The sequence below is a fragment of the Hylaeus anthracinus genome, unplaced genomic scaffold (assembly GCF_026225885.1).
Source record: "Hylaeus anthracinus isolate JK02 unplaced genomic scaffold, UHH_iyHylAnth1.0_haploid 11982, whole genome shotgun sequence".
In the NCBI taxonomy this organism is placed as follows: domain Eukaryota; kingdom Metazoa; phylum Arthropoda; class Insecta; order Hymenoptera; family Colletidae; genus Hylaeus; species Hylaeus anthracinus.
The window spans coordinates 893654-906833 of NW_026534330.1; the positions used below are offsets into that span (position 1 = coordinate 893654).

A 13180-nucleotide genomic window follows, 5' to 3' on the forward strand; every position below is an offset into this window, starting at 1 on the left:
GAGGAATTCGCTTTGCCAACATTTTCCCGTCTCCCGGTTGAAATGCGCTGAAAGAAGAAGAAACCGAGAGGAAAAGGGGATAACCTGCATCTACGGACACTTGGATGCACATCGCTGACCCCCGTGTGCGTTAATAATTCACTCCTCTTCCTTTCGTTCCTTAGGTTCGCTTTCATACTCGTTTGTGTTTGAAAAAATAATTGCGATGCCCTGTATTCTTAAAGCCTCTCGCCTCAGCGACCATCGACCTGCTTTGTCTAGCCACTGCAAATTAATACAGAACCCTCTCGTCTTTGATATTTTTAGAACGATATAAATAGCATCCTAATACTTGCTACGAGTCGATACCAAAGTCCACGATGTAACAGAAGATTGTCTAATTGTTCGAAAACAGAAATTTATAAACATGGCCTCCATCGTGGAGAATACACCTCTGCGGGTACGTTTGCGACCATGCGATTCATCTAGAAACTAGTTCCTGTTTATTTATCCATTTCTAACGACTCATTCTGGAACAGGATAGTGGTCTTTAATGCCCTCGTTAGAGATAATCTAATCTCTATCTCGCGGACATGGACTGAAAGATTTCCATGTAGCGAAGGCAAATAAAAGCATTATAATCGCATCAAAGACGTTTAAAGGATTTCCAGAAACTTCCAAGATACGTTTAAATAGATTGTTGGAAACATTTGGAACGTTTCTTAATTGTTATTTTTGTTTAGATAAGAATTCTGTCCGTTTCTAGTCCGATGATTGTTCCGTAGACGTATTGTAGCATTGCGCGAAGAATAGAATAATTTCCGGACAGGTCGATGCACACGAGCGAGCAGGAGGATTCGTGGTCGTAGGAAATAGTCATGACACCACGACTATGGTCTATACACTCTATACAGCCGCACATGTGTCGCGCAGTCTTACGAGCTGCGAATTCGCGCGAGGACGGTTCGATGACTGAGACACGATTCGCGAGTGAAATTTACGATCGACTTATCGGACGTCACCCCGGAAGACAGGGGGATATTCGATGGATATGGCAAAGACTGTCTTAAATCAAGAACTGTCACTTGCAAGCGTACTCGGCGTACTCGGAACGCAGTCGACAGAATGCGCGACTAGTTGAAAATGTTGCAATCGTTCTTAAAGAGCGTAATCGTTTTACATTAGACGCGCTAATTTCCTAACTAATTGCTAGTTGTACCAACAGCGCTACTGTGGTTTACAATCTGACATCGGTTGCAAGATCAGCTGTAGGGTTACCATTGCCTCGATGCAACTTCTAATTTTGTCACCCTTTAATTGAAAGTAGCCTCGAACATTGTCAGAGTTCAAAATTTGAATCTCCCATCAATTTATTATCGATATAAAATTTTACTCATCTTTGTCAGGCAGTAGCGTTCGAAATGAATCATCGATACGCGTTCCGTGCGAAACTGTTGAAAGCCATCGGCTTCTTCGTCGTCGTTGCACATGCACGTGCACCCGGAGCCGCGTAAGCGACTAGTCGACGTGGCTATTGTTCCGAAGAATTCGCGCACGTGCGTGGGTGTGTCACGTATGCGCGAACGCCTTGGAATTTAAAGCGAACGTAGAAAAGTGTCGTTGCCAGGGATCGAGGAATCTAGTGACAATCGATCGAGAGTGAAAATCTAGTTGGAGCTGGAATAAGGAACTTCCTGTTACTTTCTGTCATGAAAATCATATACACCCTTGGGAAGCAATTGGGTTCTCGAAATAATTAGGATTGTATTATTTAAATAAAAAGATTCCTTTTATTATAGGCATGCGGAGCAATAATTATCGTACAATATTTAATAGAATCGAGAGGACGTCATCGACGGAACGTGCGAATGACGTACGGCTATATCGACTAACAATAAGAGTACGCGCGCTTCTATGTACAATTTGCCCATGATATAAGAACGACCATAATGTTAAATTCGACATTCTATGAATATTGCACTTTGGACAGACTGACGTTTATAGGTAAAATAAGGCACACGGAGTTGCTAGGAATATTATTACAAGGAACTATAAATATAAATGGCCTACTAAACACACGACATCAGACTTAAACTTAAACAAACTCGACACGTCGAGTGGATGATGATATAGTTCGTTTCGCGAGCAAAATAAATCATCCAAGAGGACGAAGCGGTTGGCACGTCCCGGCCGAAATTTACTTCTCCGGTTTCATGGATGGCGAAGAACTACGGCAGCCATCACGAGGTCATCTCCAGGTACCTTTTAGCTTCGATGGACCCGTAACTGTGGGAATATCGACCGCTATAAGATGCGCGGGACCATGCGCCGGCCCTGTTTGAATAACTGTTGCACGCGATCAGGGAATTCATGCCGCTGGGCCTGTCGATCGGTACGCCTTGGCCACGTCCTCCATGCCGCAGACTGCCGCTTCGCGATTGCCCACTGTCTGTCAGCGGCGTCATCAGGTCCTCCGCGGGCCCGATTTCAGTGTACTGTTTCCTTCCGCTTGTGCAAGCGCTAAGGAACACCGCGGCTACCACGCCCTGGGAACAATCGACCGGTGTACAATTGTACATCAACTCTTGGATGACTACTCGTAGCATCTTACCACCAGCAGATGAAGCATTACGATGAACATGCTAGCGTTCCTGAAACCAATGTTGTCCAGAAGGATTCCTGCTACGCTGGGCCCGATGAAGGCTCCAAGGGCGAACGTGCTCGTCCACAAGCCGCTGATGAGACCATACGTCTCGAGATTGTTTGGGAATCCATGCGATCTGAAAATTATATTTAGTTTTGTTTCCTCGAAAACTATTTTTACGACGTATTTTTACATTATTAAGTTAACTTACATCGACGTTCTCAAGGCATCCGTGAAACTGGCAACCAGTTGTGCAGCCATGCCTAAGCCGTGCACCACGAGACCGCAAATGGTCATCCAAATCATGGTTGGATACGGAATGAACGGTGCCGGACCGACTAAACAGAATCCTATGACTACGAGAATGCATCCAGCACAGGTAGCCACCTAAAAATCGTTATAAAAATTAAAATGTTTAGGTACATTGTCTCGTTGAAATATTAAAGAAGAGAAATTTTTCGAGAATTACTTTTGGATGGAAATGGTTGTCGCAGAGCCAGCCCCATGCTGGGGCCGTGATGGCGTAAGTGCCACCGTTAATGACGAACATTAAGCCCAAAATGATTGGACTCAACGCGAATTGCCTCAAGTGCGGTTCCAACGTTGCCTGTAAAAATCCTATGCTCATACTGGTTGCAATTATAGACCACATGGCTACCAATACACCTGGGATCTTTAGAGCCCTGGTCATTCCTGAGAACGTGTATTAATGATAAATTACGAATAAATTACAAGAAGCTCACAGTCAAAGAGTTAACGTTGAAAACTCACCTCCAGTGCTGTGAGTAGCTTCGTTATTATTCGGATGAACCGGTAAGATAAATATGGTTGCGACTGCTGTTACGAACAATGCTGATCCCAGGACAACGAATGGAGTTGTGTATCCACCAACCTGTGGTTCAATTTTTCATTAATATATACGAAACAACGGTTACTTTCGGTACTTGGAATTTTCATTGTCCATCGATACCTAAGTTAAGGTCATTAAGACGAAGTCGAGTCCCGTTTATCGTTAGCACGAAAAGAGTCAAGGAAAAGGGACCGCGGTAAACCATTTAAATAGATGTTCTAAGTGATTCGATCGAGTAAACATCTTTATGCTTATTGCCTTACCTGATAAAGTGCGCCGCCCACAGTGGGCCCAACGATGAGGCCCAAGCCAAAGAAAGTTTCGAGGCTGGCGAAGGTCGTAGCGACATTATCCGGGAACTCCTTGGCGATAATGGCGAAGCTAGCCGTAAGGAAAGCAGCGTTGCCCATCGCCTCGACGATCCTAATCACGAACGAAAGAACTATGAAGGGATAATGACCGTTCACCTTGTCCAACAGACCGAAGAGGATAGCGCAAGTTCCTGTCGTCAGGATACCGCCATTGAACAGAAACTTTGGCCCGATGCGATGCAACTGCAAGGAGAAAATAAACTTAAGAACTGCGCTAATTATGTTCAGGTTCAAATATTTTTAAAAATGTGGCTACGTTTGGGAACGGAAGCGAATCTTTCGGCGAACAAAATTTACGTATTTTCGAAACGATAAAGTTTTATGAATTCGATAACGTCTAATGAAAAAGTATTCAGTTAGCGATACTTTATCTACGACCCTTCGATCACGTGGCTTTTTTTTTGCCTGTTCCACGATAAAGTAGCAGAATCCTAACGCTGAGTATAGATTAAGAGACAGATCGACAATTTTAGACGACTTCTATCGTTGATAAGAGTTTTATGACTCCGTTTAGCTTTCGGTGCTTTATTTAGATCTGGAGAAACGGTACTTATTCGATATTTCATCAGACAGGCGATAATACGATAAACATTGTTGATGAAAGATGCCGCCTACAAATGGTCGAATCTTTAGCGGTGAAGCAAGCTGGGTAGACGTTACTCAGGCTTTCTTTTTACTCGTCCAGAGTTGTGCGTCACTCGGATATCGATTCACGTATATGTAGATTATTTCGCGAATAAACACTTTCTTCGCGTGATCTCGTCTTCGAAAAGTAATACCAAGTTACAACGTAGTATTTCAGTTCTGTTCCGATTGGAGTGTATTCACTAATTATTTCACTTACGTATTGTCCATAGACAGGACTGATAGCGAAGACGACCAATTCAAAGACTCCGAACACCAAGCCATATTCAGAGGCAGATGCACCCTTTCTCTCCGCCTGTGGACAACGAACAAATTTGAATCAAATAAATCTTGATACTTTATTTTTAGATCATTATTAATACCTTAGGTACGAAAAACAATCGATAAATCACTATGTAATTACGACGATTTAATCAGTCCATTTCATCTCGTATACAATATTTAACAGATATAAGAGTACAATGTCATACTATTATTTCTGATTATAATGAGCAAGCACGTATACTTTTAATGAAATTGAACCATTGCTGACCCATCGATACTGGATATGCTCCACGATTCTTTATCACTCCGCATATCACTGTTTGGGCTGCAATTAACGCTCGTTTAGATAAAGCTGAATGAACTTTAGACATTTCACGCAGCGAGATTTACGAACCGAAATATTGGTTGTTGATAGAAATGGGTGCTCGAGATTTTTGAAAATAGAGGAAAGTAATCTTAATCGCATGTTTTTATTCGGTTTCGTCAGATTATCGTTTATTACGCGTAATTATACGCGATTTTTTTGTCGAGGATAGACAAATTATGATACGAATTTTCGTTTAACATAACACGATAAGGTTTATCAAAGTTAATTCGCAGACACGCGTGTAGGCTCATCAAAGAAGATGCTTACTGGTGGCAAAATCTTGTTCACGAGGAGATATATTTATATGATTATGTCTAGCAATGGAAGACTAATTAAGATTGCTGCTGCATGTACTGAAATAACAGGCCTCAGCGATTATTAATAATCAGAGCTCGACAGTGTTTAGTAGACACCGCTGAACTTGCCGATAAACATCGTCGAAATACGTTGTTTAGAGTTACATGGCGCCAAAGTCTATTTCACAAGTGTCTGTTATAGTAAGATAGTAACCTTCAGTGATGTAAACTGAAGAACGTAACGATTGCTATGCAAGTATGACGCTCTTATGTTTGATAAATACATAGCTGCGTTGTTTGTATTCGACTGTGATGCTTCGCAAACGTCATTCTATCTTACAGTGAGCACAATTTAAGTCTGCAAGGTCATGGCAAGAAACGTAATTTCTTCGAGAAATAAATATAAACAATTTTTTAATCGAGATGCTTCGAATGCTTGTCATCCCGAATCAGTTTTTTTTAATAAGACAACTCACCTCTTGAGGGTAGAATGGCGCCTGAAGTGAAACACAAATGGCGTTCGCGAAATCCGCGAGGCTGATGACTATCAGCGTGAGCCATTGTCTCTTAGTGAATTGAGCCATCATCGTTTAAAGTTGGCCTCTACCGATTCTTCGCTACCTTCCGAACCTCTTGTTCGACGCTTCACGCAAGAAATGAACTACGTCGCATCACATTCACATCAGAGACAACGATGATTTCCAACGTTAGGCTTCCCCGTCGGTCCACTTATCACCGTTTTTATGAACAACGTACGCGTCGATCCGACACCTTGTCCTGGTGTGCCTTCGAGACCGTCGCTTCCGACGTTTGACGCGGCTGTGCGAGCTCTGACATAAGTTTAGTTTTCAGGCTACCAGAGTTAAAATAAAGGAAGACGACGGAGAGAAAGGGAGACAGAGACGCAGGGGTCGAGGGTCGAACGATACGTCCTACCATGGTTCTAATTCATTATCTGGCAACGTTGCTCGACTTCGACCAACTTGGACGTTTCGTCTCTCGTTTCACCAGATTGGGGTACGTTGCTCGACGAATTTTCATCGACGCGTTCCTTCCAAGATAAACGCCCTCTGCGTTCGCTCTGACGCAGATAAATAATGTCGAAAGGTGGGTGAAAGTATTTTCGAGGGAGTATCGTTAAGGGTTGCCAGACAGACGTTATTGCATCAACCCTCTAATCGTGCCGATGAAAGTACACCTCTTATCTTTATCGTCAGTTTAGTTTTTCTTCGGACACCTATCGTGTCTTTCGATACAGAATTGTTCGCGTATTCGATGTCTAATTGAAATCGTCTGACTTAACATAAATTCAATGAGTTTTAGATACATTGACGGTGACGTATCGCTGCCAGACCGTTTGAATGTACCTTGGTAAACAAGACCTAGAATTCTATAGTTAGAATATCTGTAAACTTATCTGTAAACAGCACGTTTCTCGGGCACAATCTGGATTCTAGAAACTGCTTGGGCTCGCATGACCAATCGTATACCCGTGACACTGATAGATTTACTGCTTTATTGTTTTTCCCTTGATATTTACAATGACGTGATATACATTTTAAGGGAGCAAATACAGACGATATTTACAAAATGTCGAATGGTATATACGCCAAACAGTGGCTCTCAATCTTTTGGTTACAAACAATTTTTCAGCGAAGATTCCTAAAATAAAATATGTTTTTCTCTTCAGCCCAAATGAAATAAACGTTGCCTTAACAGTAATAAATCGTAGGTGTGATACAATTATTTTTGTTACATTCGAAATGCAAAAATAAATGAGAGATCACTGCTTATTAAAATTAACGATAAATATACTACGCTGTACTTGAGCTTAAGCTCTAGCTTGCTTCGAGGACAGTGTTGGAATTTTGTTCAGTTCGCATAACCGAGGTTCTACCACAGTAATAATAATATAACGGTACTTGTGATTTCTATAATAATATTAGATAATTCTTGGCTAAAGCGCACACAAGTATCCTAACTTTTCTAAGAAAAAAAAGCACGTACATGTTCGCAAATTTAGTCTTAGTCCATCAAAATACTCGATCGATTTGCGATCGTCCTTCGACTATGCGCAAACTCGTGGTCAATCTGAAATTCGAGCACGATGTTTCGAGAGTAGTAGCGAGTTTCTCGTCTTCGGGAGAGACGATCCGGGAAGCTACGTGTCGTGGAGCCATACTTTCAGCGGTACCTTGTTCAAGGCCTTGCCAAGAAAGTCCTTGAAATGTTTAGCGATGCTGGCGCTGGCAGCTGGTCGCATCTCTTCGATGATCTCTTTCGCGTTCTGGTTGAGAAACTGATTCATGGCCTGACCGATCACGTTGTTGCCGTTCAGCTGATCGATCACGCGAAATCGAGCACGACCCAAGCTGAAATCCACCAGCATTCGCGTCACTTTTAGATAACGAATCCCTTCCCTGACCTCCTCCGCGCCCTGCACACGTGCGATGGCCTGCACGTCACCTGCACTCAAACATTTTTATTTTATTATATATTTATTCGTCTGACGCGACGACTCTCTTTGGCATAACTTGATGTGTTACCGAAAAGTGCCCAAAAATCGCCGTGGCTCTGAATTGGGAAAAGAAGCACGTTCCCTGCTACCTCGTAGCGACCTTGAAGTTCGATCTTGGGGAAACCCAGGTGGAGATCGAGCCTGTACGAGGCTATATCGAGGCGAGTCTTGGTAATCGAATAGTTTCCCGCTCCTATGACGGTGATATTGGAGAACAGAGCTCTGATGCGCACTGCTCCTTGTCCATTCTCCATTCCAAGTTCCGGGATGATGAGTGGCTCGATTGGAGGTAGATCCAAATCGGGGATACCTGAATAAGTATTGCAATATGAAATAAAAAGTGTTAAACTTGTTTTGCTTTTAGTGATTAATCATTTCATTATTTACTAATAATATTACATACTTACTTAATCGTAGATGCGAGAAAGCTAGCAGTTCAGGTAATAGTTTGAATTAGAGCACAGTTCTCTGAACGCTATCTTCGTTTGAAAACTTTAACGTAAACTTTGTCTTAAAATAAATATATTTACCTTTCAACAAATAGGGTTGAAGATGGTTCAACGTATTTTGGAAGCATGCCTCCACCTTAGGATCCGACCTGCTGCAGGGTAATATGTACTCGGCTGTGAAAAATAGAATGTTTTAAAAGAAGACTGATTTGTAGTAAACTCTTATCGCGTTTAACGTTACGCGGTTAACGGATACGTGAAATTTTAACATCACGTAAAGTCACGCAGTCGTGACTTTGTTTCCCAACGAATTACGATGTCTTCCTACATCCAGTAGCTTTATGCAACCACTCTCACTTCCGATGTCTTTGAAAAATTAATTCCATTTTCCGAGAGTCTTACCTTTCCGTATCATCCTTCGGCATTAGTTACGCATTCAATAATTACGGAAAATTTCCCTGTTACGTAGCATTTGCTAATGTTTCTCGATGTACTCGGTTTCATTTCGAAGCTCGTTACGATCATTTTATTATCTAAACTATAGTAGTAACTTTTACAAATGCAATCAATTTTTTACGGTATTGTTGTAATTATTCTGAGTTTACAATTCATGAAACTTTGGCACATTTTAGCATTCACGCTACCAGCAAGGACGTTTCGAGCTTCCCTCTGCAATAAAAATGCAAAACACTGGTTGACTTACAATTGACTGATCTTGACATACAATTTCTCTGGACACCAAAGTTCTCGCCATATCAAGCACATGTTTCGATGTGGTTTACGAAAGTGGATATTTATAATATTACTTTAGGAATAGAGTTTGGTCGAAATTTTAGTATAACTTGCCACAGGTCTAATCTCCATACCTGGAACACTAAAAACCTACGATGTAAATATGTAAATAGCTTGCGCTTGTAACAGTGTTGCTGAAACCACGTGCGTTATAACGTCATTGGTACTTCGAAATAATAAATTTCGAACAGAAACGACTTTCTCTCCAATAAAGTTCCAATATAGTTGCAGCAAATTCAACATGGTTTATTTCCTTTAACTAGAAACTGCGTTTCTCTCGACGAATTCCTTAAATCTTGTATAGAGAACCATGTTTATACCGTCGTTACATCAGTCAAGTCATCAATTTATGAGACGTAGTTTGTGCTACCTCCTTTCCCATGCTCTATTAAGACATGGAAATTGTATGGTTTTCACATTTATAGTAGAATTTATGTTCGGCAACTATCGATTTTCAATATTTTTTATCCGCTAGTTTTTCTTTACGTTCATCGAATCAGAAGGTCCGACCCGTCCCAATTGCATGACGCGCTCTACATGCACACTTTCCCCATTCAATCGATGCCTGTTCTACTTTTCACGTCATTGCACGGCGACCATTACGAAATCGGACTTCGTAATGTTCAATGATACCCTGTCAGCTGAATATCCCGACACTAGAACTGGTCTTCTGTAATTTTATCTCAGCTTTTAATCTTAACATTGCTCTTTATATCGTTCCAAAGACGAAGCAAACAAGTTGATCGAAAACAAGGTATCGTCTGGTTTGTCGAATTCGCGGCGTACAGGAACATTTGCGAGTGACTTCGATGCGTGTAGCGCCATGTGCACGTTATGTCGCGTTACCAAGTTACATCTTGGTAACGAAATCACTATCGAAATGCCAGATAAAAGTTAGGCCTGTCTCTGGAGGCAGCTGTTCGTGATCGATTAGCGTGGACATTGTTTCCACGATGTAACAGCTTCTAGGAATCTGGACCGGCTGATGCACCGAGAATCGCGTTGGCGCTTTCACTCGAAACGTTCGGGATTCGATCAGACGAAGACGAGCGACGTTTGTACGACGAAGATACACCGTCGCAAGACCGGCTCGAGCCCGGTACTTTCTCCGACCGATTGCCGCCGATCCTCGGCTGTTATGCAATCTCTGACATAACCTTCGCCACGCCATCGAGAGCCGTTACGCCATGCCCGGTACCATTATGTTTGAACGGTGACCGGCGCAGCCTCGCATAATAGTTCGCGTCTGGGCCGGTGTTTAAGCTACCTAACCCGAATGGCTATTGTACGTACGAACTAGGAATTCTAACTGCTCGCTTTTGTCGAAACGTTACGCCGTTGTTACGTTACGCCGCAAGAGTAGCAGGCGTTGTTTGCCGGCGATTACATGAGACCCTGTTTTTGATATGCTCGCTCCATGGACTGGAAATTGGGTCACTGCAGAAGCAACATTTCGTTGATACCTTTTTCGTCTTATGACCTTTTCAGTGGTAGCTCTTACCACTTCAGCTGAATGTTACATAGTGCTAAAAATTCATAGAGATTAAAAATGAAACTTATTTCTTGGAAAATTCCTTCGATACTGATCTGTCATTCCACGTAGCGTTTCGCGTTCGAACGCACCAATCGGTGACTTTACTCCGTCAAGAATGCACGTTAGAAAAATATATTGAATTTCTCAAAACAGATACACGTGGATATGAGAAAGAAAACATAATCACCTTTCGTCGAAAATCGTTCGAGGCGGGAAACGTCGCGTGTTCGTCAAACGAACTTAAACGTCGAAAGAAGGAAAACCCGGTTAACACAATACGCTTCCGCGGCATAATCGTTCATCGCAATTACCCCCCGCGCGGAAAGAGAAAGGCAGATACGCTCAATGATCGTGCAAGGAAAATACGAGAAATAATTACTCGCCGGTAACACCTTCATTGTGCACCTGTTACGTAGCCCCCGTAACGATAACACTCTGCGTTCAGCAGGCACTGTGTCGTCACGCTGTTTGTCGGTAATAGGTCACTTATGACAACTAGCCACCGGCGACACATGCCATTTGACAGTACATCTTGTCATTCAGAAATTACTATTAAAAAGCATTCTATAAATTACCAATCGAGTCAAACTTTGTATTTTATTAATAAATTAAATCGAACTTTATATCGAACAGATTAAAAACTCATCTAAACAACAATTTAATTTAATATTAAAAGAAGCAGTCGCAGGTTGCACGACCGCAAAGCATTTAACGAAACGTATTCCAAGTGAAAAACACCGAACAGACACGCGTCCGTTTACCGTGAACGGATCGAGGAAATCCAGCCACTGGATCCCGCGATCCAGCCTGACGAAAAGCCGACTTCGTGTTTCCCTCTTACGAATGGAGAGTGGTTGCACAACCTCGCCAGTGTAGGAGCTCCAAACGTCATTACCACCCAATTTCCAGACCTCGAACAATTTCACTTTTCGAACAACAACTTCTAGCGATCGAAGCACCTGGAAATCCTGCTCCTGTCATTGACAGCCAATGACCCAACAACGTTTAGTTAACCTGGGATAGCATAGAAAGACTCGTCCAAATTCTAAACGTCACTATATCGTTCAATTTTCAGTACAACCTTCAATGGTGAAGACATCAAAAGATCCTTGACAGCGTTCACTCGAAACCACGTGCCACCCACTAGAGATAGATCAAAAGAAATGACGCGGTGGAAGCTTACGAGTCTCGAAGTCTGGCTCGTTCAGTCCAGTATTGGTATCCTCCGTCTCACAGGACACCAGCTGAACGAACAACAGTGTCAACAGCGAGCAAGCTAGTCTTCGTCCACCGAGCATCCTGGAAGACTTCATCCCCGAGGGTTTGCCGGTCTGTCCAAAACTGATCCTTCGAATCCGAGAATCTTGGAACGATTCCCTCCACAGGTCTGAGTCCTGTAAAATCCGGTCTTAGACGTCTGATATCCTCCGTCCTTGAAGATAATGGGTGTGAACACTCGTTCTTCCAGTTTTTGTCTAAAAGTCACCGTTGCAAATTTTTTTTTTTTCTTTTTTGTAAATTCACCAATTTTTATTTTAGTTGTTTTGGTTCAAGAAGTTTTTGTTACATGGTCAGTAGACGATTAATAGGTCATCCGAAGCACGAAGGATGGAGGTAGTTGATCTTGACGAGGGATAAAGGTGACGGCTAGGTGGATTGGTTGTCGTAAACTAAACACGGGCCCCGTTCATATTCTGTCTTATATGCGAGGGTTCCCCTACTCTGGGGACTTTTGCTCGGCTTTAAACGCAGACAGGAGTTTGCCTCTTTCTATTCCCGCCACCGAAGCTCGCACTTTGGACATTCGGACACCACTGTTTCACGATTCGCTTTTTATAAAAATGGTTCTTGAAAAATTACTGTAGACATCTTGTTTAATCTCCGAGATTCCCAAATTCCCAAATTCCCGAATTCCCATTTGCTTGAATAAGCTTATAATGCTCCACTGATTTAAAATGTATTTTTTTTTGTTCTATTGATTACAAAATTGATTGTTTCACAAAACATATTAAAAAGAAAAATCAAACCGTCGACGGTAAAGTATGTACCAATTTAAAATGATTCATCGCGATTCAATCTTGCAATGAAATTTATTAAGGTACATCGAAATTAGACTAGAGTTGGTCAATTGCGCCTTAGAAAACATGATGAAAGATAATATCGAGGCTAGAAAATGTGTGCACGTACACTACGAAACGAACAGTGAATTTTGCGTAATGCCCTACTAGATCATTGCGCGAGCGCTACATCATCTAAACAGTTCATCAAAATTATTTTAATGGTATTAATTTTACACGAGATTAATATGGAGATTGTCTTGTGCAATCATCATTTTACTTTTGATTATTCTTCGCGATACACCGATCTAATTATATCTACAACATGGAAGGTATTGTAACATTTACATGAAACGACGCTGTGACGTATAAACATTAATAGTTTATTTTTAACAATAGATGATATTAATATAC

The 13180-nt window shown here is 41.9% G+C and overlaps 2 protein-coding genes across 2 annotated transcripts; both read right to left on the minus strand.

Moving 5' to 3' along the window:
- Positions 1-1771: 1771 nt before the first annotated feature.
- Positions 1772-6234, minus strand: LOC128886360 (MFS-type transporter SLC18B1-like). The gene is made up of 8 exons (XM_054141168.1): positions 5893-6234; positions 4689-4784; positions 3737-4027; positions 3395-3515; positions 3093-3316; positions 2835-3010; positions 2591-2759; positions 1772-2525 (listed from the first exon to the last, which is right to left on the minus strand). The coding sequence occupies exons 1-8, from the start codon at positions 6001-6003 to the stop codon at positions 2220-2222; spliced, it is 1494 nt and encodes a 497-aa protein (XP_053997143.1). The 5' UTR covers positions 6004-6234; the 3' UTR covers positions 1772-2219.
- A 679-nt stretch (positions 6235-6913) lies between these two features.
- On the minus strand, positions 6914-12621 carry LOC128886016 (uncharacterized). The gene is made up of 5 exons (XM_054140524.1): positions 12277-12621; positions 11893-12184; positions 8465-8557; positions 7963-8244; positions 6914-7882 (listed from the first exon to the last, which is right to left on the minus strand). The coding sequence occupies exons 2-5, from the start codon at positions 12020-12022 to the stop codon at positions 7578-7580; spliced, it is 810 nt and encodes a 269-aa protein (XP_053996499.1). The 5' UTR covers positions 12023-12184; positions 12277-12621; the 3' UTR covers positions 6914-7577.
- Between the last annotated feature and the right edge of the window lie 559 nt (positions 12622-13180).